This window comes from Crocuta crocuta, unplaced genomic scaffold, assembly GCF_008692635.1.
Source record: "Crocuta crocuta isolate KB4526 unplaced genomic scaffold, BGI_CrCroc_1.0 scaffold69, whole genome shotgun sequence".
In the NCBI taxonomy this organism is placed as follows: Eukaryota; Metazoa; Chordata; class Mammalia; order Carnivora; family Hyaenidae; genus Crocuta; species Crocuta crocuta.
Genome location: NW_027551576.1, coordinates 2,290,235 through 2,314,720, shown reverse-complemented (window position 1 = coordinate 2,314,720; position 24,486 = coordinate 2,290,235). Strand labels below are relative to the sequence as shown.

At 45.7% G+C, this 24,486-nt stretch overlaps 2 protein-coding genes across 6 annotated transcripts in view; both read right to left on the bottom strand.

Moving 5' to 3' along the window:
- The window catches only part of ATG7 (autophagy related 7), a 239,614-nt gene extending 227,137 nt beyond the window's left edge, over positions 1-12,477 (bottom strand). For 3 of the 5 annotated variants that reach the window (XM_077751555.1, XM_077751560.1, XM_077751558.1), the window contains exon 1: positions 237-324. In XM_077751555.1, the coding sequence (XP_077607681.1) occupies positions 237-242 (6 nt within the window). In that variant the 5' untranslated portion in view covers positions 243-324. Of the gene's footprint in view, positions 1-236; positions 325-10,271; positions 10,289-12,407 lie in introns of those variants that run through there. The other 2 variants (XM_077751556.1, XM_077751557.1) reach the window with 2 other exon arrangements.
- A 6,446-nt stretch (positions 12,478-18,923) lies between these two features.
- HRH1 (histamine receptor H1) lies at positions 18,924-23,195 on the bottom strand. The gene has a single exon (XM_077751522.1). The coding sequence runs from the start codon at positions 23,193-23,195 to the stop codon at positions 21,732-21,734; it is 1,464 nt and encodes a 487-aa protein (XP_077607648.1). The 3' UTR covers positions 18,924-21,731.
- Between the last annotated feature and the right edge of the window lie 1,291 nt (positions 23,196-24,486).

Below are 24,486 nucleotides of genomic sequence, written 5' to 3'. Positions count from 1 at the left end.
CCCCACATAAGCTAAAAACAGTAACTATTTTGAGAAAACATTTACATACTGACCTCCTCTCCAAAAGAGTCAAAAGAAAAAGGTCACGGCCAGAGTAATCATCCAGTGTGGAAGAAATCAACATAGTGCAGACAGTGGTACAAACGGATCTCTGAATTCCTCCATGGGATGGGGCATCAGGCCCCTAAGTGCTTTAGTCATCCACAACTGACTCTTAAAGGTTAACAGTAACTCACCATCATTTTGATGATGTGCTGAGGTCATCAAGATGGAATTTTACCGGCGCCAGAAACAAGAGAAAACTCTTCTGTACAACACATCAGTAGCTGAGAAAAAGTGATTCAGGAAGACCACTTAGAAGATAACCGACAGGCATACTAAGAAAGTAATCTGCATAAAAGGCACATCCTTCAAATATTTTCTGACTTATTTGATCTTTGAGAAATTTCAGACAGAACCCAAGAGCCTGTTTCACAAGAGGATGTGGTTGGTATTCAGCTGCTAAACTCCTGCTTGACAGGCTAAGAAAACAGAAAGGTCCTACGCAGCAGCAGCCACACGTGATGGGGAATTTGCTGGAAACATCTAATTAGGATAAGCAAGTATAAATGTATCGCTTAGAAACCTATACGTCCATGTTACACTGCCATCTTCCTTAAGCCAGAAGGGAAGATTTAAGAAGAAATGATCAGAGGGGCAGTTAAGTGTTTGACTTCAGTTCAGGTCATGATCTCACAGCTTGTGAGTTCAAGCCCTGCATCCTCTCTCTGCCCCTTTCTTCTCTCTCTCTCTCTCTCTCTCAAATATAAATAAACATTTGGGGGAAAAAATAGAAGAAGAAGAAACGATCAAAATAGAATTCTGGAAGGAGCAGTAATTTATAGGTGCAAAGTCATTTATGTGTAACTAACCCACATCCAAATATCACCTGCTTCATGAAAATTAATTAAGCCTTGCCTATATATCCCCAAAGAGCACAAGATCAGAATTCTAGCTTCTGCTTCGCTTAGAAAGTTAAAAGATGACTTCCATCATACTTCAACACTACAGACAGACATACTCCAGGAAAGAAACTGACAGAGGCATCAACAGGAGTGTGGTTCAACTGTATTCCAAACTATTTCTATCACATTCAGGATGTGAAAGCCAGGAGTTACACAAGACAGGATTGTGCCATTTCCACTGAAGGAGGAAACAATCTGATGAAGATTTAATGTTGTAATGAACAAGGATCCCAGCAGGAACCAAAACATCCAGTTTAACAGCCAGGGTTAAACTGAAACAGCAGATGGGTGATTAGGCAATACAAAGTCTTTTGGGGCTGCGTCTACCACCCAAAAGTGATGCAAATTTTAGGCTTTTGTGAAAATAAAACAAAGTCACACTCTGCAACTTACATAAGTAAAACCTCAAAAGAAAAAAAACCACATAAAAAAAAAAAACACTGCTGCATATTTACCAAAAGCTTCTGTCCAAATGGTCCTAAACCTTGGGTAGTGCTATTCTTCAAAGTCGAATCCCCACAGGAAGTGGGTTAATAGTGCTTGCCTCTCAAGAAAGGAGCTATAGAGTCAGGAGACAGGTGTGGAGTTATTTTAAACTGTATGGCTCTATTCCCTTTGAATTTTGTGATCAAAATTCAGTGAATTTTGTGCATGTGGAGCAACAATACAGAAATCAATAAAATAATTAAAGAAAAAAGTCCTACCCCAACGGCAAGATGGGGAATGAGAGAGACATAAGACGACCAGCACAACTGCTTTAGTTCCAAGAAATAACACCCAAGAGATCTTTGAAGCAACAATCGTGTTGTTACCCATCTTTCTTCAGCACTTACCACACCACCTAGAATATATTAGGAGCTCAGTAAATGTTGACATGAAATAATAGCTCTCTTCCCCTCAAAAAGGGCCAACAGAAGGGTGCTATAATGAGACAAATTACAGCTGACTTTACAAATTACTAATAGCCAGAATTGTCCAAATAAGAAACAGATTGGCCAGAGAGAGAATGAATTTTCCATTAGTGGAAGTGTTCAAGCATATATTAAAACGATTACTTGCCAAGTCGTAATGTACAAAGGATTACTGTATCAGGCAGTCGGACAAGCCCAGGGTCTGGCAGGCTTTTTCTGAAAAGGGCCAGAGTGTAAATATTTTAGTCGTTTCATGCCAGAACAGTTTCTGCCATAGTTTCTTCTCCTTTCTCACAACTCTTAAAAAATGCACAAACAATCCTTAGCTCATGGACTACGCGCGCGCGCGCGCGCACACACACACACACACACACACACACACAGAGGCCTGGGTCAGGATCTGACCTACAGGCTGTAGTTTGCAGACCCTCGGACTAGATGATCTTCCAAATCTGTTATTTGGGTGAAGCAGGTTGTTAAGATTATACTTGCTGGTCATTGAGAGAAACCTTGTGACGCCACAAATGCGTCTTTATGAACTGGACAACGTAGTCTACACAGAACACTCACACACATAGATCAGCGTCATTAAGCTACCAGGAAGCTCAGTTAGTAATCACTGAGGCTCGTAACATGCAAGAAGGCAGAGGCACTGCAGGGGCAGAGTAAGCATATTACCGCCCCCTGAGGGTTTCCTGCCTACTTTCTCCTGGACCCCTGCCGCTGCCTCCCACCTTCTCTGGGGCCACCAGGCGGCCCCGCCACTCTTCACCTCTGACTCAAGGCTGAAGAAGCATCCGGATGCTTGGTGCCCCTCTAACGCGCCTGCTGTCCTGCCTCCACAACCCTGAACAAACAGTTCCCCGTGTCTGAGAGGCATCCCTGCCCCTGTGACTGGCACGTTTCAAAATCCAGCTCAGAGGTTATTTGCTCCATCAAGACTTCCCAAAGCTGCTTTACTCCTTGCTTTCCCTTCTCCATTGGCTATGGTTCATTGCTCCTGGCTCTAAACTACCTCTACATTTAGTATGACCATTCAACTCTTTGCTGATGTGTCTACCTACCTCACCCTGATTGTAAATTCTACACAGATCCTGGCTCATATCCCTCTCAGTACACCATAGTCACTTGCAGAACGGCTCTGACGTTGCTAAGATGAGTTCTAGAAACGTTTTATGGGTACCTTCCCAAAAAACCAGCAAGAGAAAGAAATAATCCAGGCTCCTATGACTGGGGAGGAGACAAACTCCAAGCTTATCACCATGGAAAATGGAGATGAGAGTAAGCAATCGTGCAGAACTCTTGGAAATATGCCATATGATGTAGAAATAAATCTATTGTTGTTTAGGACTAAGATCTTAGGGACAAGAGGTATGTGTGTACGAATCAACTGATATGAACTCTTACTCAACCAAATACAAAGTTGGTAAAGAACGGATCTTTCTTCCTGAAAGTATTCTCATAGGTACAGAGGTCAAAGGTCTCCATTCACAGTCTCAAAGTATCTCTCCACCAAAAAACAATTATTAATTTCAAAGGAGAGAAAAAGTAACCCTACAGTGACAAAATCTGGCAGACACCATCTTAATGCAGGGATTGAAGTTAACACTAGCAGCGATGGGACAAACAGACACGTATGCTGTCTGACAGAATGCAACGAAAGCACAAACATCTATACCACTCTGCTCGAAGCATATGACGTGGGTCACATCGAGAGGAAACGTTAGGTAAACCCAAACTAGAGAACATTCTCCAAAATGACTGAGACTGGCTTACAATCTTCAAAAGTGTCAAGGCCTCGGGGCGCATGGGTGGCTCAGTCAGTTAAGTGTCCAACTTCAGATCAGGTCATGATCTCTTGGTTCGTGAGCATGAGCCCCGCGTCCAGCTCTGTGCTGACAGCTCAGAGCCTGCAGCCTGCTTTGGATTCTGTGTCTCCCTCTCTGCCCCTCTCCCGCTCGCATTCTGTCTCTCATTCTCTCTCTCTCAAAAATAAATAGACATTAAAAAAAAAAATGTCAAGGTCTTAAAAGTCAAGGGAAGACTAGGGACTTGTCCCAGAGTGAAAGAGAAAGACTCAGTGACTGGGGGCAACATGTGATCCTGGGCTGACACTGTGCTTCCGTGAAGGATGCTCCCGGGACAAAGCCTAGAAGAAGCTTCTGGTGGAGGGTGTATGAAAGGTCTTTGTCTTATTCTGGTAAGGTTTCTGCAAATTTGGAGCTGTTCCAAAATAAAACATGAAGACAATTTTAGCACCTGCACACGTGAGCCTATGCTGTAGTGAACAGGCAAAGCCAATGAACGTGAAAGAAGTCAGAACAGTAATTACAGGTGGGACGGGGTTACTGACTGGAAAGGAGCAATAAGAAGCCTCCTGGGCAGCTGCAAACGTTCCATCTTCCTTGAGCTGGGAGGTTGTGTTGGGGCACAGGCATGTGTAAAAATCCACGAGCTATATACTTATGATTAGTGCACGTGACCAAAGGTATACTGTGCCTGAACCAAAAAAACAAAACCGAAAGCCCTATATTCAAGCTATAATGATCCTACCCAGAACCTTCCTGTATTCATTTAATAGTTAACAGATGCCCTATTTAAAGTCTAGGCTTTGGTGAAAAGAAACTCATGGCTCTAAATAAGTCTAAAAGAAATACCACTTCCATAAATTTTTTTGGCATTTGTTATTAAAGATGCTGAAGACGGAAGTGTTTTGGCTTTGCTGCTTATGTAATTAATTGGAGCGGGAAGGCTCCCGGGTGAGTCTGCCCAAATGCTCTCCCTCCGAGGGAGGGGAGGCAAGAAGACTGGACGCACCAAATATTACGCCATGGTGGGATTTCTGGAAATGGAGAAGTCAACTGGTCGAAAATAAGCAAGCATCATGGTGGTGAAACAAAGAAACAAACCAACCTGTCTTCAGGAAAGCTAAACCCTTAGAAGGACAGCAGAGAGACAGACCAGGCTGACTATGCTCATACAAATAAATGCCTTGCTCTGACTCTTCCCTGGATGGCGTCGGGCTTTTGTTTGTTTGCTCTGGGAGGACAGGGGAACTTTCAGGGGTTCAGAGGAAGGATGCTCATGTGACAGTTAGGAGCCTGCTCTTCAGAGAGACCCAAGCGTGAGTTCCAAGTCCACCTGGGGCTGCCTGAGGAGCCTCAGGGAGGTAACTTCATCCCCTGTGCCTTGATTTCCCCATCTGTAAAATAAGGGTAATTCTACTCAACCCCTGAGGTTGCTGGGAAGGCTAAATGAGTCAGTGCGTGGCGTGCCTGCTCAGGGGCCTGCACAGTCGGCAGTCAGTAAGGGGCAGTGCTCTTAGACTGTCAACACGCGCCGCCCCCACCCCACATTCACCGACACTGCCTGCCTAACGCGGCTGCCCTTCTCTATGCTCACCGTGATGACTTTCTCTGCCACAAATGTGCCTAGTGTAAGCCTCACCTCCATCAAAGGAGCACCGCAGTCACAGCAGAGGTTTAATTAAAATGAAATGGAGGGCCTCCTGCTATAGGTCATTAAGGGCAAGTCCAGAGGAACAAGTGCCAAGGGTTAGGAGCACTCTGTGTTCAATTTCTGGGAGGCCACGTGGGGCCACTCACTTAGCAGAAGCACCAGAATCACTGCAGTTTGGCCCTTAAGTCCCATCTCTGGGCCAAAATGGAGCACGGAGAGCAGACTTCTGTTCTCCTTTTTCCAGCTGTGGGGCCATGAGCTCTGGCAGTCATTAAAATAAGCACCAAACCACATGGCCAAGTCCTGCTGACAAACAGAATGTTCTTAGCTACTGATGGGTTAAAAAAAAAAAAAAAAAAAGAGGGGAGATGGCCAAGAGCGGGGAGGGCGCCTCTCTGGCATATGGAGCCAATGCACATTTTGTCAGCTAATGACACTCTGCAACTTCAAGAGTTTTGGAAATTACATGCGAGGCTGCCAAAGAGGGTGGTGTACAGGCCCTCCCTTCCAAAAGGAGGGGGCAACGGTCCAAACTTCGAAGACAGATGAGGCTTTGCTGGAAGATGAGAACTCAGGACTCGTACAGGGGAGCCAGCTGGGTTCAGAGGCCTCAATTCCTTTTAAAGATTGCATTAGACGGGGTGCCTGGGTGGCTCAGTCGGTTGAGCATCTGGTTTCGGCTCAGGTCATGATCTCAAGGTTCGTGGGTTCAAGCCCCGCGTCAGCTGTGCTGACAGCTCAGACCCTGGAGCCTGTCTTCGGATCTGTTTCCCCCTCTCTCTGACCCTCCCCTGCTCACACCGTGTCTCTCTCTCTCTCTCTAATAAATAAAAAAAAAAGTTTGAGAGATTGCATTAGAGTCCAGGTACGCCTGAGTCACACTCAGGCCTCCATAAGACACCGAGTCACCTAAAATGGCTTGTGTGTGTGTGTGTGACTGTGCTGTTAAGTGGTCATAGCTGATCCCGGAAGCAGGCAGGATGACTGTGACTGTGGACAGGCCACCTCCCTCCCCGCCACGCGTGCCACCTGGGCAGTCAGAGAACTGGCAGTCACAGCCACTATCGTCACACTGTAACCTCCATTCTCACTGGTTACTTCTGGGAGCAGTTTTTCCTTTGTCTTCCTTCTGCCATGATAACCTTAACCTTCACATACAACGTGCTCTTGTTGGGCCCTAGGTTTTGAGAAGGGACGCACCGGAAGCCAGTGTTGTGGGGCGTGGGGAGCCCACACGGAGTGAGCGTGAAAGCTGGGAAAGCCTGTGCTAGGGGAGAGGAGAAGACGGCACAAGGAAGACGGAAACAGTGTGCCTGCTTCTGAGTCCTTTTCGTTGCCTGCACCAATCCACAGCGTCACGTGGCTTCATTCTGAAATGAGGGGCAGCCACGTAGATTCACCGGAATCACCTGGGAGCCCTCACGTCCAACAGGTAAAATCTGTGATGGCTCCTAAACGCTGGCTGAGTGATGGAGGCTTCCGAGTGACGGAGGCTCTGTGGCTTTCATTTCTGCTCATATCTGAGGAGTCCTGGACAAGGAAGGGGCGTCGAGGAACGGGGCCAACCCAACACTTGTCACCAGATTTCCAAAATATTTGGTTTCCAAAGATGAGACTAAGGATGGATTCCACAGCCCACTGGGCAGAGCTTTTGCTCCCAGGAAAGGTGCCATGTGGGCCATTGCAATCACATGTCACTTTGTGCAATTAGAAAACTGTACCCCTCATCGAGACATTTTACTTCCTTTCCTTAGGGAACTATTGTAATGGGGCGCCTGGGGGGCTCAGTCAGTTAAGCGTCTGACTTCGGCTCAGGTCATGATCTCACTGCTCGTGGGTTCAAGCCCCACGTCAGGCTCTGTGCTGACAGCTCAGAGCCTGGAGCTGCTTCAGATTCTGTGTCTCCCTCTCTCTCTGCCCCCTCCCCCGCTTGTGCTCTCCCTCTCTCTCTCTCTCAAAATAATAAATAGACACTTAAAAATACATGTATCTGACACAGAAGGCATTGAAAAAATGAACTGATGTTACCAACAAAATATGTGTCAAAGACATGGGGATTTCCGTTTAGTTATTCCTTCAATAAACATTGTATTATGTACTAGTTCCCATGCTGTATTTCGGCACTCAATGGCAAAAAAGACTAAGGTCTCTGCCTTAAAGGATCTAGGTGTTGAGGGCTACACAGACCAGGAATGACAGTATAGCAATCTGCGGATAAAACAAGTACCATATGGTGCAGTATGAGTGTTTGTGCAGGGTGTTACGGGAGGGCAGAGGGGTGTCTAAGTTGCACCGAAGTGGCAGGGATTTGTATTTTAGCAAGGATCTGTATTTTAGGAGGCACACTCCAGGGCCAGTGAGCACCAGACAGGGCAAGCAGCTCAGTGGCCGTGCAGGGAGAGGGGCCAGAGGTGAGAGGAGGCTGAACTGAGGTGGGGGGAGAGGAAATGGAGGAGAAGGTGCGTCAGGAGATATCAAGGAAGGAGAATCTGTGGAACTCTGAGACTGCCCAGGGTGGGGTGAGAGGGGAAAGGCCAAGACGACCACAGAGCTCTGACGTGAATGGCTAAATGGAAGAAAGGTGATGAGTCAGAGTAAAGGATGCAGAAAGAAGTGCGGCTCTGGAGGGAAGCTGATGACTTTCAGGCAGGCTCACAGAGTTTGAGGGCTGGCCCCGAGGAGAGGTCCTGGCTCAAGACACAGAACAGGGCTCCTTGCCACACAAGTGGGAGTTGAAGTTGTGGCTGAGAAGAGCACAGAGTGTAAGACAGAACCTTGGAGAAAACTAGCATTTAATGAAAGGGGGGGAGGAATCCCACAATGGAAACTGAGGGGGAATTGGCCAGAGAGACAAACCGCACAAAGCAGGAGCAGTTTTCGCAAGTAAAGGAACATGAGCCACATCAAACGTGATCAGAATTCAACAAGAAGCGAGAAATGGCCAGGGGCCCTGAGGACCAGGAAGAACAGTCCTGGAGGACGGGCGGGACAGAAGGATTTTAACAACCAATGACTTCAGGAAGTCAAGAAATGTGGATGGGAAGAGATGACGTGATGTGATGGGAAGGTGCTTTGTTTTTTCCAGATATTGTCATGGAAAGAGATGGTCAGGGGCGCCTGGGTGGCTCAGTCAGTTGGGCGTCTGACTTCGGCTCAGGTCATGATCTCACAGTTTGTGAGTTCTAGCCCCGCGTCAGGCTCTGTGCTGACAGCTTGGAGCCTGGAGCCTGCTTCGGATTCCGTGCCTCCCTCTCTCTGTCCCTCCCGCAGCTTGTGCTCTCTCTCTCAAAAATAAACAAACATAAAAAAAAAAATTAAAAAGAAAAGAGATGATTAAACAGGAAAGAAACAAGATGACGGGACCTTGTCCTGAGGAAAAGGAGGAGACGGAAACTCAGCACAAGTAAAAGAACAAGCCTTAAACACACTTCTAATTCTCAGCGGCGAAGTGACAGGGTCGGCCCCAGGTAAGTCAGTAAAGGACAGAAGCTGAGACCCTTCACTGATGGCTGTGACTCAGTGGAGGCAAAGGCAAGGTCGGGAGGCTGGGGATGGAATGGAAATCTGGAAGACGAGGAGAAGATGGGCGAGAGAGCTGTCCTGGCACAAGGGGGAGCGTCAAGCAGCGAAGGCCAAAGCATGACAGCATCAAGGGCAGGATGCGTCTACAATGAAGATGGGGCGGGGGGGGAGGGGCCGCTCAGGTCACCACAAAAAAAGCACAGTCCTGCTCCATACGGTCAGACTCCTGGAGGAAAAGAGGCCTCTCTTTCTACACTGCACACTCAGAGGGAGACTGCCAAACGGGAACAAGTGCAAAGGAAAGAAATCACAACGCAGAAGGTGTGAGAAAACCCCAGAGGTGACCACCCGGGGCTGGTCTGAGACTGACCTGGTACCCAGGGTGCCAAGGCCACGGAGATGCATACTGTCTACTGGGTAACAAAGCAGCATCTAATTACTCCTCCTTGGATACACAGCCAGGCCTTACTCATACTGGAGAGGGGCAGAGGGATCAGGGAACAGCAAAAGGAGGAGGAAGGCAGTCCTGAGCTTCACCTCCCGAGGGAAAAAGTGGACTCCTGACTAAAATCTCAGAGGAAGGCGGGGATAAGCAACCGAGGGCCGCTAATCAGAAGAACTGTGTTCTTACCTATGTCCACGTCCAGGATCCATCCCTCAGCGCCCCACATCCCAATTCACCTTCCTCCTCTCCCCGTGTGCTGTTACCCAGCCACCACCTTTGTCTGGCACAACGTTTGTCCCTGAGACCCGCCCTTCTTTCTCCCTGGGCTCGGCCACTGCCTTCCTTCAGGCCTTGCTCTGCTACCTGGACCACAGCAACAGCGCCCTGACTGGTCTCCCTGCTGGTTCTGCCCCGTTCGGTGTAAACACCACGGGAGAGCCCGAGGAATTTAAAGAAGATGAGAGCGGGGGCGCCCAGGGGGCTCAGTCGGTTCAGCATCCGACTTCGGCTCAGGTCATGATCTCATGGTTCGTGGGTTCTAGCCCCACATGGGGCTCTGTGCTGCCAGCTCAGAGCCTGGAGCCTGCTTCAGATTCTGTGTCTCCCTCTCTCTCTGACCCTCCCCTGCTCACGCTGTCTCTCTCTCTCAGGAATAAATTAATTAAATAAATATAAATAAATAAATAAAAAGATTATACAACCTTATCTTGCCCACAGGTCCGCTGGGATCTGCCTTCCGCTCACCTAAATTCCAGTCACTTCCTGGCCTGGGTGAACTAGCAGGGCGCCTAGGGCCCCTCCCACGCCCAGTGTCTGCAAATTGTCCCACCTCCCACGCCCCTTCTCCCACCAGTCCTGCTCATCCTTCAGGCCCTGAATAAAGCAACGCCTCCTCACAGGAGCCTTCTCTGATGCCTCAGCCTGACTTACGATCACTCAGAGTCCTCCTCTGGCCAATCTCTACGACAGCTTCATACCAGAGCGCTGTCGTCTGGCTTCCTGACTTAAGTAATAGAAAATAATTAATTCCTTGAGGACAGGGATGGGCATCTTGAATGAGAGCCCTGTGTGCAACTCCTTAAAGAATTTCACAATCTTGTCACATGAGGGGCAGGGAGGAGTTGGCCAAGAAAACTGGACGGGCGGGGGGAAGGGGGGCTCTTTTAGGAAGCAGAAGCGGCAGGAGCCGATGGCTGCAAGTGAGATACAACCTGTAAACAGTTTACCGAGACCACAGCATGGAACTGGGGGAGACGAGCTTTCACGAGTCTGGCTTTTTCTTCATTCATGTGTTGGCTCCAAAGCCACCTCCTCAGAGAAGTCATCCTGACCAGGCAGCTTTTTTTTTTTTTTATTTTTTAAAATGTTTTTTATTACTTACTTTCAAGAGAGAGAGGCAGAGTGTGAATGAGGGAGGGGCAGAGAGACAGGGAGACACAGAATCTGAAGCAGGCTCCAGGCTCTGAGCTGTCAGCACAGAGCCCGACGCAGGGCTCGAACCCACACACTGCGAGATCATGTCCTGAGCTGAAGTTGGGCGCTTAACTGACTGAGCCACCAGGCGCCCCAGTGACCAGCTAGCTTTTAAAATGAGGGGCACGGAGGAGGGCACTTGTGGGGATGAGCACTGGGTGTTACATGAAACCAGTTTGACAATAAACTATATTTAAAAAAAAAAAAGAAACAGCCCCCTCTGCTAACCCATGGATACTCTCCATCCCATTACCATTCCTTGTTCCTTTCTTTGATACTATCTGATAGGATCCAAAACACCTACCACCCACTAAAAGCACTGCATTACTGGCAATCACCACCATGGCCATGCACGATCAAAAAGTAGGCTCCGCGAAATTAGGGTTATTGGGGGGGGGGTTTGTTTTCTGTTTGTTTCAGTCTGATTTTACCCCTACATCACCAGTACTGACAGCAATGCCTGCCCAGAGCAACACTTTCGGCTGTTGCAGAGCTTACTGCAGATAAATATGTTAAATGTGCTCAGCGCGGAGAAAAATGGTGTGAGGGGGAAACCAAACCAGCACCTTCCAGGATGTGTGGGCCACACACTGGCGCGGGATCCCAAGCGTCCGAAGGAGGGACAGTGAGCCGACATCATGGGATGACCGCTTTCAGCTCAACGTACGGTGTAAGTCAGAGTTAGGAGAAATCGAAACAAACAAGAGAAACCAGAAACCGTTCTCGGCCGCCGAAGGAACTTAACCAGTGGGCAGGGGTGTCGGTGAAGAAACGCCAAGTATTCAGCGGGAAAGGGAGACTGGGACCCGGAGGTCTGAAAGTCTGGGACTGGCAGTCACAGACACGCCGGGTTTCATTTGCAGAGTTTCAAAAACTTCCATTTTTTTTTTCATTAGCTTTGAAAACACTGTAGCCGTCAGGGTTTACAAACCCAGAGATGACGCGCGTGCAACGCACAGGTTTTGTTTTCATTTCTCCCGCTTCACATTATCTTAGTTCTGCGCTCATAAAAGTCAACTCGGTAAAAAGAGAAGTTTGACTTTTTCTGACATGGAAATTCCTTCCACCGACATTTACCTCACAGGACCGAATACGCATTAAGGTTTGCAACCCCCGGGCCAAACTGAAGAATCGAGAACCTTAGCTTAGAAAGCTCTGAGGGAGAACGGACTTCACTCACACCCTCGCTTCCCAAACGACGTTATGATCACTCCCATTTCACAGACGAAGGAAGAAAGGCTCACAACGAGGTGACATGCCAGGGTCACACAGCAAATCCCGGGCAAAGCCGGGATGCTGAGGACTCTGGCGTCCCAACACCGAGGGTTCGGAGCAATCCCTGCCAGACGCCAGGAGGGGCTGACTTGGGACATCAGGAGGGGTCTACTCAGAAGACCCCGGGCTGAAACCAGCCCGCCGGGACGCGGCCGGAGAAAGAGGGCGACAGCTGGAGTCAGTGACTCCCCGGAGGAGGGAGGACCGTGAATTCGACCACGACCCTCGTCCTCCCAGCCAAGCTCGCCCCTTCCCGCCAGGCCTCCAAAACCCAGCCCGCGCGACCCCGCAACTCCCTCACCAGCGCGGCTCACTTACCGCCACTCAACTTCCGGCAACCACGGCGTCGTCCGCAGCGCGCGCTCCGATGACGCAACGTCGCCCCGCCCCGCCCGCGGTCAGTGGTGCGCATGCGCACACGGAGGCGCGAGCCAACCTGGTAAGTGAGCCCCTAGCACCGGGCTGAGTGGGAGGATCCTGAGTTGCCCGGAAGGCGGAGCGTCAGAAAGTGGGCGAGGCTCTCTGGTCTGAGCCGAGCTTCGTCTGATAAGCCGGTTTGTTGGCTACAGGGAATGTGTAGATGCCTGTCATGCTTTGAAAAAATTGCTCCACTTCCTCTCTGTCGATTTCAGAAGATGCCAGGAATTATGGTCATTTTCATTTTCCAGGAGAGGCGGCATTAAATGTATCCCAGGTGTCAGTGAGGAGGCAAGTGTGGAGACAGATGAGAATTTTAATAGGTAAAAGCCCATGAAGGTCGCGAGTGATTAACCTGCTCTTTCTAAACCAGGCATTATTCTCATAGCTCTCCGCTGTCAATGGGATAAACGTATTCATTCCTAATTATTTATTGAGCATATACTATGTGCCAAGCATCGGTCAGGTACTGAAGACACAATAATGAGTACATAATTAATGTACAAGGTCATTCATTCATAAGGAATTAAAGTGATTCTGATGTGGTTCAATAGACTCAATAATTACAGTAATGACTACTATTATCTACCATGTTTTCAGGCTGTCATATCTTCTAATCACCGCAAAGGTCCTGAAACGTGTCATATTATTCCCATTTTACCCATGAACAGAGACTAGGAAAAGTTAAGTGGCTTGCTGAAGGTGAAAGAGTTTTGGGGATAGGATCCTAACGGAAGTGTGTTTGACTCTGCCAAGTAAGAAAACAAATCCAGACTTACTAAGGAGATACTTTATTTGTAAGGGGAAGGGGAAGAGATAGGGAAGGGACTATTGCAATAGAAAGACCACTCTGACCTAAAGATCTGCAAGTGCCTTAAGGACTAGGAAAAAAGAACTTTTGCTTCACAGGGAAGAGTGAAGAAGGCTAGAAAGAACGGGCTGTGGGAAAGTGGGAGGAAAGTGTGGCTTGATTGGATAGTGGTAGATCAGACAATATTTTATCTTGAGGTCAGCTTATTCTCTGGAGAGGCTGAATGCTGACTCAGGCCTTGTAAGTCAGAAATAAGGAACGTGAAAGGTATGGGAGAAGCTTAACTAACGTTGTTTAATACAGCAGTTTGTTTTGATTGATTAGTGGATACAAGTAGCTCAGCTAAACATTTATAAGGCAAAGAATAGCACTTCAGAATGACCATCTTGCCTTGTTGCAGGTAAACAAGTATCCATGCGTCTTACCTAAGTCCTACAGGAATGGATATTTCTTTGCAGTAAACCTTTCCTGGAGGACAAAAACATGGAAGGAGAGTGTTGAAAAACCATAGCTTCAGGAGTGCAGGGCTCAGGTCAAATTCAGCACTGCAGATTCTTTCCCTGTTAATAATAGTCTCCTCTCCTGCCACTGCCTCCTCAGACTGCATGCTTGGGTCACACCAAACTAATTCTGGCGTATTAAGCACTCTCTGCTCTTTTATAAATCTCCACCCCTGCAATAGCCTCATGCTTCCTCTGTTTGTGTCACCCTTCCTGTCTTCAAAACCCAGTTGGTGCACCAAAAAGAATACTTAGGAATAAATTCAACCAAGGAGGTTAAAGACATATATTCTGAAAACTATAAGACACTGATGAAAGAAACTGAAGATGACAGAAACGGAAAGGTGTTCCATGGTCACGGATTGGAAAAAAAACAAAATGTCCATACTGCTNACACCAAACTAATTCTGGCGTATTAAGCACTCTCTGCTCTTTTATAAATCTCCACCCCTGCAATAGCCTCATGCTTCCTCTGTTTGTGTCACCCTTCCTGTCTTCAAAACCCAGTTGGTGCACCAAAAAGAATACTTAGGAATAAATTCAACCAAGGAGGTTAAAGACATATATTCTGAAAACTATAAGACACTGATGAAAGAAACTGAAGATGACAGAAACGGAAAGGTGTTCCATGGTCACGGATTGGAAAAAAAACGTGATAAAATGTCCATACTGCCGAGAGCAATCTACAGATTCACTGCAATTCTTATTAAAATAGCAACAGAATTTTTCATAGAACTAGAACAAATACTCCTAAAATTTGTATGGAACCACAAAAGGCCCTAAATAGCCAAAGCGATCTTGAGGAAGAAGAGCAAGGCTGGAGGCATAATCTCAGATTTCAAGATATACTACAAAGATGTAGTAATAACAGTTTGGGACTGGCAGAAAAAATAGATTCATCGATCAATGAAACAGGTTAGAGAGCCCAGAAATAAACCCACATTTATATGGTCAATTAATCTACTACCAAGAAGGCAAGAATATACAAGGGAGCTAAGACAGTCTCTTCAATAAATGGTGCTGGGAAAACTAGACTGCCATGTGCAGAAGAATGAAACTGGACCATTTTTGTACACCACACGCAAAAATAAACCCAAAATGGATTTAAAAACCTAAATGTGAGACCTGAAACCATAAAACCTCTCAAAGAAAGCACAGGCAGTAATCCCTTGGACATTGGCCTCAGCAACATATTTATGGATATGTCTCCACAGGCAAGGAAAACAAAAGCAAAAATAAACTATTGGGACTACAGCAAAATAAAAAGCTTTTGCACTGCCATCATAAACCACCACCAAAACAAAAAAGCAAGTTAGTGAATGGGAGAAGGTATTTGCAAATGATATATCTGATAAGGAGTTAATATCCAAAACATATAAAGAACTTCTACAACTCAACACACACACACACACACACACTCCAATTAAAATGGGCAGAGTAGACATTTTCCAAAGACTTAAAGAAGGTAACAGAAGCATGAAAAGAAGCTCAATGTCCACTAATTATCAGGGAAATGCAAATCAAAACTACAGTAAGATATCCTCTCACACCTGTCAGAATGGCTAGTATCAAAAAAGACAAGAAATAACAAGTGTTGGCAAAGGTGTGGAGGAAAAGGAACATTTGTGCACTGTTGGGAATATAAATTGGTGAAAGCGCTGTGGAAAACAGAATAGAGGTCCCTCAAAAAAATTAAAAACAGAAATACCATATGATCCAGTAATTCCACTACTGGGTATATACCCAAAGAAAACAAAAACACTAATTTGAAAAGATATATGCACCCCTCTGTTTATTGCACCATTATTTACAATAGCCAAGCTACAGATGCAGTCCAAGTGTCAACCATCGGATGAAAAGATAAAGAAGATGTTATACACACGCACACAGACATACATAACACTTTGGAATATTACTCAACCATAAAAATAATGAAATCTTGCTATTTTCAACAACATGGAAGGGCCTATGAAAGACCTAGTACACCAAGTAAGTTAGACAAAGTCAAATACTGTATTATTTCACTTATGCATGGAATCTAAAAAACATACCAAATGAACAAACAAAACAGACACATAGATCAATGGAACAGAAGTAAGAACCCAGAAATGGACCCACAAATGTATGGCCAACTAATCTTCAACAACGCAGGAAAGAGTATCCAATGGAAAAAAGTTAGTCTGTTCAGCAAATGGGGCTGGGAAAAACTGGATAGTGACACGCGGAAGAATAAAACGGGACCACTTCTTATACCATACAGAACAATAAATTCAAAATGGATAAAAGACCTCAATGTTGGACAGGAAACCATCAAAACCCTACAGGAGAAGACAGGCAGCAACCTCTTTGACATTGGCCACAGGAACTTCTTACCAGACATCTCTGGAGGCAAGGGAAATAAAAACAAAATGAACTACTGGGACCTCATCAAGACAAAGAGCTTCTGCACAGCGAAGGAAACAATCAACAAAACTAAAAAGCAACCGATAGAATGGGAGAAGATAATTCCAAACAACATATTGATAAAGGTTTAGTATCCAAAATCTATAAAGAACTTTTCAAATTCAACATCCCCAAAACAAATTACCGAGTTGAGAAATGGGTAAAAGACATGAATAGACTATTTTCCAAAGAAGATACCAGTTGGCTAACAGATACATGAAAAGATGCTCAATATCACTCATCATCAGAGAAATCCAAATCAGGACTACAGTGAGATACCACCTCACCCTTGTCAGAATGGCTAAAATTAACAACTCAGGAAACAGCAGATGTTGGTGAGAATGAAGAGAAAGGGGAACTCTTTTGCACTGCTGGTGGAATGCAAACTGGTGCAGCCACTCTGGAAAAGTTTGGAGGTTCCTCAAAAAATAAAAATAGAACTACCCCATGACCCAGCAATTGCTTTACTAGGTATTTATCCAAAGGATACAAAAATGCTGATTCGAAGGGGCACATGCTTCCCAATGTTTATAGTAGTGCTATCAACAATAGTCAAATTATGGAAAGAGCCCCAATGTCCATCGACTGATGAATGGATAAAGAAGATGTGGTGGATGTGGGGTGTGTGTGTGTGTGTGTGTGTGTGTGTGTGTGTGTGTGTGTACACACATATATATGGAAATGTTGATGGAAATGTTCTCTATCTTGATTGAGATGAGGATGACATGGGTGTATACATCTGTGTGTGTGTGTGTGTGTGTATACACACTCACACACAGTGGAATACTACTCAGTGATGAAAAAGAATGACATCTTGCCATTTGCAACAATGTGGTTGTAACTAGAGGATATTATGCTAAGCAAAGTCAGTCAGGCAGAGAAAGGCAAATATCATATGATTTCACTCATATGTGGAATTTAAGAAACATAGATGAACATCAGTAAAGGGAAGGAAAAGTAAAATAAAATAAAAATAGGGGGGCAACCCGTAAGAGACTCTTAAATATGGAGAACAAACTGGGAGTTGCTGGAGGGGAGGTCGGTGGGGAGAGGGTTAAGTGGATGATGGGCATTGAGGAGGACACTTGTTGGGATGAGCACAGGGTATTATATGTAAGTGATGAATCACTGGGTTTTACAGCCGAAACCAATAGTATACTGTATGTTAACTAACTTGAATTTGAATAAGTAATTTTTTAAAAAAAGAAACAGACTTATAAATACAGAGACAAATTGGTGATTGCCAGAGACAAATTGGTGATTGTCAGAAGGGGGAGAGGTGGGCAAAATATGTGAAAAGGATTAGGAGGTACAAAATTCCAGTTATAAAATAAATAAAACATGCAGATGAAAAGTACCGCATAGAGAATATGGTCAATAATATCATAATCATGTTGTATAATGACTACACTTACTGTGGTGAGCACTGAGTAATTGTCAAATCACTACAGGTACACCTCAAAATAATATAACACTGTCAACTATACCTTAATAATAATAACAATAATAATAATAATACACCTGGCTGAAGTGTGGGTGATTCTTAGACAAAATGGAAAAAAGAATACATATCATATAATTCCATTTATGCAAAGTTATGTAAGCAGCCAAACTAACCTATAGTGTTTAGAAGTCAGATCATTGGTTGCCTGGAGCACAGAGAGGGCATGAGGAACTTGATGGGATGATGGAAATGTTCTATGTCTTGACTGAGATGAGGATGACATGGGTGTATACATCAGTCAAAATTCATTGACCTCTACATTTTATATGGGTAAATTTTACTGTATATATATAAAATGTAACAAATTTGATTTAAAAAAAAACCAGTAGGATGACACCCACCCACCTCTAGGCTTCACTCCATTAAGCATATATGAGCCTGGGTTGAAGTTAGTTCTTTATAAGCTTGTTTCCTCTGCAAGACTTCAAGATTCTTATAATTAACACCTTTTGGAGTACTAGGAACCATTCTCTAGGAACTGGTGGCCCTCCAGCCATGTTTGGTTTATTTCTTTTTAATTTATTTAAATTTTTTTTTTAAGAGAGATATAGGGGCGCCTGGGTGGCTTAGTCGGTTGAGCGTCCGACTTTCGCTTAGGTCATGATCTCGCGGTTCGTGGGTTCGAGCCCCGCATCGGGCTCTGTGCTGACTGCCAGCTCAGAGCCTGGAGCCTGTTTCAGTCTGTGACTCCCTCTCTCTCTGACCCTCCTCTGCTCACGCTCTCTCTCTCTCTCTCTCCTAGAAATAAATAAAAAATATTTAAAAAAAAAAAAGAGAGATATAGCATGAGCTGGGAGGGTCAGAGAGAGAGGGATACACAGAATCGGAAACAGGCTCTAGGCTCTGAGCTGTCAGCACAGAGCCCGACGCTTGGCTTGAACCCACAAACCATGAGATCATGACCTGAGCCAAAGTCGGACACTTAACCGACTGAGCCACCCAGGCGCCTCCCTCCAGCCGTGTTTGTACCACATGTGCCATCTGGCCCCCAATCCCCAATCAGAGTTGATGTCAGCAAAGGTAGACACAGGATGATTCTTTAAGCTTTGGACTTCTGAACTGATGTTCATACCTTACGGCCCCAAGGATGGAGCATCACGGAAGAGGCCAGACCGGGACACAAAAAATGACAGAGAATGTTCTTGGACACCGCAAGGCAATGAGGTCCATGACATTTATTCAAGACTGCACTGATTCAAGTCAATCTACCTTCATCATTTGTCTTGCAGCTCAGTGGGAACCATATACTGCAGAGCCTAGGCTTTGAAAGCCCCAAAAAAACTGGAATGACATATTGGCAAATTAGATCTTAAAAGCATTATTTATTTACAGAACTTAGAATGCATCTCAGCCAGCATCCTTTTCACCCTGTGTTAAGCCTTCAATCTCCCTCTGGAAGGCCCATCTTCAAAAGAGAGACCGGCAATTTTCGACCAAGCCAAGCAGCCAAATGACCAATCCATCAAGTGGCCAATCTGCAGACTAATGGATTTTCTGAATGAACACTTTTATTAACATTACCAACGTCTAAGATTTACAGCAATTTCTATTAGATGGAATAGTTTCACAAGCTTTTAAAGATTTATGTGATGCAGTAGTTGACTGGTTTTCACGTGATCTTAAGAAAATCATTTGAAGGAATTTCTACTTATCAAAAGCTAAGGATGGTTTATTTTTCCTTTGAATATATTTAACTTATGAATACATTAATGAAGAATGTTTTTGAATGTAGATTTTTCTTGAGTGCATGAATATTATGCCACTTGGTTTATGCTCCTTCTGTCCCCCACTTTCTACTTCTCCTTTTCTGTCTTCCCACCTTCCTCAGCTTCTTTCTGTGCCTCAGTTTGCCTCGTTGTAAAAACACAGAAGTCTCCCCCCTGAGATCCGAATAAAGGTTAAATTAGATAATGGTGGTAACGCATGGGGCCTGGCATATGGTATGCACAGTATGTTTTAAAACTACATACGAGTCCCCATCAGGTACCCGACACTCTGCATGCACCATAAACCCTGTAAAGCATGGGCCTCAAAATGGGGGCTCTGACAATTTATATGGACCATCTCTTGTTCTTATTAGCCTCAGATCCAGGTCTCTTTGACCCAAAGTCAGAGCTCATAACCACTTCTCTTCACTAGTTGCCTCAACCATTCAACAACATGAATAACGGGCACTTAGCCATTTGTCTGGGTGAGGTGATCTTTTTCATGCTCCTTCATCATGAGGGATCTTGGGGAGCAAGTCTTCCCTAGGTCTTCCAGGAAATGCTTTTTGACCTAGAAACGGACCAGCTGCAGCTTTTAAAACCAGGAGAAAATGTCTTGTTAGCTCTCCCAGTTTTGACCAAGAAGCGCTTTGGGGGATGCCAAGCAGAGAGTGAAGCTTCTTACAAGAAGTAAGTTCTTTTTTAAAGAAATTCACACATGTGACCAGAAACCAAAGAGAAATCCTATATCAGATCTGGTAATACTCAACAGTACATTTTGATACATCTGCTCAGCCCAAGGGACTCAGAAAGGTTCAGAGGAAATAAACCAAACTCTAACAATGTAGGTTCAAATATCATATTTTAGATAGGTAAAAATCTGTCATTTTTAACAGATCATGCGAAGAGGAACACAGAACACAAACTACCAGTTTTCCACGCACTCCATTTTGCTACATACATTACAGTTTAGCGTTTAGTACAATATAAATCACTACCAGACTGCAACGTAAACACCAAGGAAAACTGTATGTTCCCATATGCTAGTTTTCACTGAAGAGGTGTGAGTATAAAAGAACATGATGACTCTTTTTCAACAAATACAGCAGAACTCACAAATAAAAATGCACACTGTCTCTTCAAAGGATCCCCTTCTGCAGCCTCAGGAATATTTTGTGTCAGCTTTTCCTTCTCTCAACATGTCCTCTTGAGAATTGCCACCACTCTCAGGAATGGGGTGTGTGTGTCTGTGTGTGTGTGCGTGTGTCTGTGTGTGTGCACACACTTAACAGGACACATTTTTGCCTTTCAAAGAAAACATGTTACAGCGAGCCGGAACCCCACCAGATTCTCATTTGAGCTCTCTCACCTACTAGCTGTGTGATGTTGGGTACTTTATGTCACCTTGCTACGCCACAATGTGCTCTCGTATTAACACTATCCCTCTGCTGTGCGTCATGGAGCTAAAGGAGATAAACCTGGCCCAGCCCTCAAGAGATACGGTTTTCTCCTCCCCATTCCCTTTTTTTATGCTTTTGTTGTGCAATCGTTAAAAACACCCCTTTTCTCTTTCTTTTGAGGGCAGCCCTTTATCATTATTTTGTTAATAACCAAAAGGAATTTGGAGTTGAAAACAATGAAATGTACAAGCTGCAAAATTCCCTATCAGCTCTAAGATGTGCATGAGAGAGAAATAATAAGGCAGAATTTCCAAGGTGGTTCAGACATCGGTTCTGGAGAAAGCTGTAGGAGAGGCTCAGAGTAGAGGTGTTCTGAGAAGTGACAGTCACAATGGAATAGCTATCACGCCTATCAAGGTGATCCCTGGAAGGGGACAGCATCTATCTGCATATGTGAGGTCTCTGCACAGTCATGTGACTCCATTCCAGGAAGGCTTGAGAGTTCGAATTCTCCAGTAAGACTCTACCTACATGTCCCTTCAGTTTCCAATTAATTCAAGTCGGAAAGCTTGAATTGCAGTGAGAGTCTGAGGCTCCCACATTTCCTGAGGAGCGGGAGAACTCATCCAGATATGATTCTCTTGGAAATATCCTGCTCTCTACTCAGAGTACAATCCCTCTGCTGACCGCCGCCATCTGCTATTCTGCCAATGGTGCCTAAGACCCTTCTGAGCTACCTAGTCATTAAGACTATTCTTTTGACTCCGGAAAGCCCAGGTGCCTGAACTCACAGGCCTTGTCCTCCATTTCCTTCAGAGGCATCCTCAGTGTCACTTTGGTTGCAACCCCTCGTGGCCTTCCCTTAGGAGCGAATGTGGAGAATTTTCTTGAATGTCTTCTTGAAGTTTTCATTACACAAGGGGTAAATGAGGGGGTTGAGCGTGGAGTTGATATAGCCAAGCCAGATGGTGAACATGTGCACATGCTCATTGCAACAGCTCTTGCAGAAGGCAATGACCATGAAGAAGATGAAGTAGGGAATCCAGCAAAGGATGAAGGCCGCCATGATAAAACCCAATTGTTTGGCAGCCTTCCGTTCTCGGTTCATGTGCAACCCAGACACATACTGCCTCGAATGGGAGCGGAGCCTCTTCCAAGTGTACTTGATGTAATCCAGCCCTGTGCTAGACCCGCTTCTAGGTTTGCTTTTCCCTGAGGCCGACTCCGGGGGCGTGTCTGAGTCTGTCCGAGAAAAGGACTGGCTGTCACCTGGGATCTGGTCCTCTGATATCTCATTGGCCACATGGATGCTCAGGCTCTGTTCATCCATCTCTGGCTGGTCGTGGCTCTGGTTGATAGCGACGTAACTCCCGCCACTCCCCTCTGCCTCCGTCTGCATCTGTGCGATGTTAAGTGGAAAGCAGGGGAGTCTGTCCATTTCTCTGTCCTCCTCCCGGCTGAAGACACCTGGGCACTTCATCTCCTCTGAGTCTTGGGATGGTGGCTTCACGACAGGCTCACCACTGGTGTCTTTTGGCTTCCTTTTGAGAACCTCGCAGGGAGACTCCTTCCCTAGTTTCTTGGCCCCCGCCTTGGGGTTCTCTGGCTTCAGTTTAATTTCAGAGAAGGAAGGGAGGGATCCATTGATGAGCTCTCGGTGCTGACAGTGCTGCCGAACGGCCTTGTAGATCTTGGCATAGAACCAGAGCATGAGCAAGGTGGGCAGGTAGAAGTTGATGATGGCGGTCATGATCTTGAACCAGGTGACATCATAGAAGTCTGTCTCGCACTTGTCTTCCCGGTGTCCCGAGGCCGGTGACATAAAGTGATGCCATCCCAGAATTGGGATAACCCACAGAAAGGAGAGAAACCAGGCCCCCAAGATGGTGGCCGACGCTCGGGTCTTGGTACGATACTTCAGGTATCTGAGGGGCTGCTGGACAGAGCGATAGCGATCGATGCACAAGATAAAGACACTGAAAATTGATGCTGTGCTGGCCACGTAGTCCATGGAAAGCCAAAAGAGGCAGAGAGGGTGGCCCAGGGACCACCTGGACATGAGGAGGTAGAGGATGTTCATGGGCATGACGACAGCCCCCACGATCAGGTCTGCCACGGAGAGGCTGACGATGTACAGGTTCCCCACCGTGTGGAGCTTCCGCTCACTCCGCACGGCATACAGGACTAGCAGATTGAGTCCCACTGTGACCAAGGAGATGGCGCTCAGGAACACCACCAGGGGCATCAGTTGGGGGCTGGCTATGGTGGTCTTGTTACCCTCGCACATCTTGTCTTCTAAGATGCAGGAGGAATTGGGAAGGGTCATTGGCATGAAAGCAGCCTCCAGCTGTGGCTCCCGCCCTAGGAAGAAAGACACAAGGGTTAAGGTCAGAGCCTTGGAGATCAGTAGTCACTTGGTACCATCAAGTGGATCTATACTGAGGTTGTACGCTGTTGGGGGCAGTGGATACCGCCTACAATCCAAATCCCCTTCTTCCTTAGTCATTCATTTCTTCACTCATTCAATGACTATTTAGTGAACTCCTGGCATTGTTCTGGGTGTTGGGAATATAGCAGTGAACAAAACAAAAACCTCTGCCTCCTAAGGGTTTACATTCTAGTGAGGGAGTTGGGCAAAAGCAAGGCAAGGCTTGTGTGAGTCCCATGTGATATGTGTTCTGGGAAGGTGGGCGGCAGTATGACTGGTCTGAGCTGGGCACGGCACTTTAGTTCCTCTTTGCCAGTGGCTGGTCTAGGAGTGGCACAAGACACAACTGTGGCCAAGGAAGTAGATGGGGAGTCTCACGGCAGAGCCAGGGTTCTGGAAATTTCTTTCTCTCTGACCAATGATCAAAACGAAGAAAAGTGTTGCTTCTCCTTGCCCCCTTCTTGACAGGAGGTGATGCTTGGGGCTTTGGAAACCACTTTGGGGCTATGAGGGAAACACCAAGAGAACCACTGTGATGCCAACCCAGAGTCCTATTATCGCTGAGCTGCTGGACTAACCCTGGAATCTTCTTCCTCCATACTGGCTATTAGTGGGAAATAACAAAGTGTCTTCTTTGCTTAAGTTACCATTGTGGGAGTCTTTACTTCCAGCTCAAAGCATCTCTAACTGAGATGGGGGAGGTTACAAGGGTACACAAAGCATGAAATAAATCTAGCACATCTCTTTAGACTAACAGTTCTCAAATGGAAAGGGAGTCATATTGTTTGAGAAAGCCTATTTATATTTGAAAAACATTTCATTGTATAAACTATGCAAAGTAATATGTAACAAAACTTCCTGTGCTAGTGAGGCTATACTGAAAACACATTGTATCCTGTTATTGGTGATCCTCAGTCGGGGTGGGAGGTAGAAGTAGGTATTAAATCTTCTGGAAGAGGTTGTGAGATCTTGGTATTCATCAAAAAGTAGTATGATTTTGAAGAAAACTTAGAAACCCTAACAGAGTGTAAATCTCTCTCAATAACTTAGCAAGACAAACTAACATTAAGACAAAGCCAGATAAATTCTTGAGAAGAAAGCTAAGTTTGTATGATTTTTTAAAAATAAAAAGCAAGACCCTAAGGCATTTGATCCTTGTGGAAGGAACCCTTGAGTTATTCCACTGGAA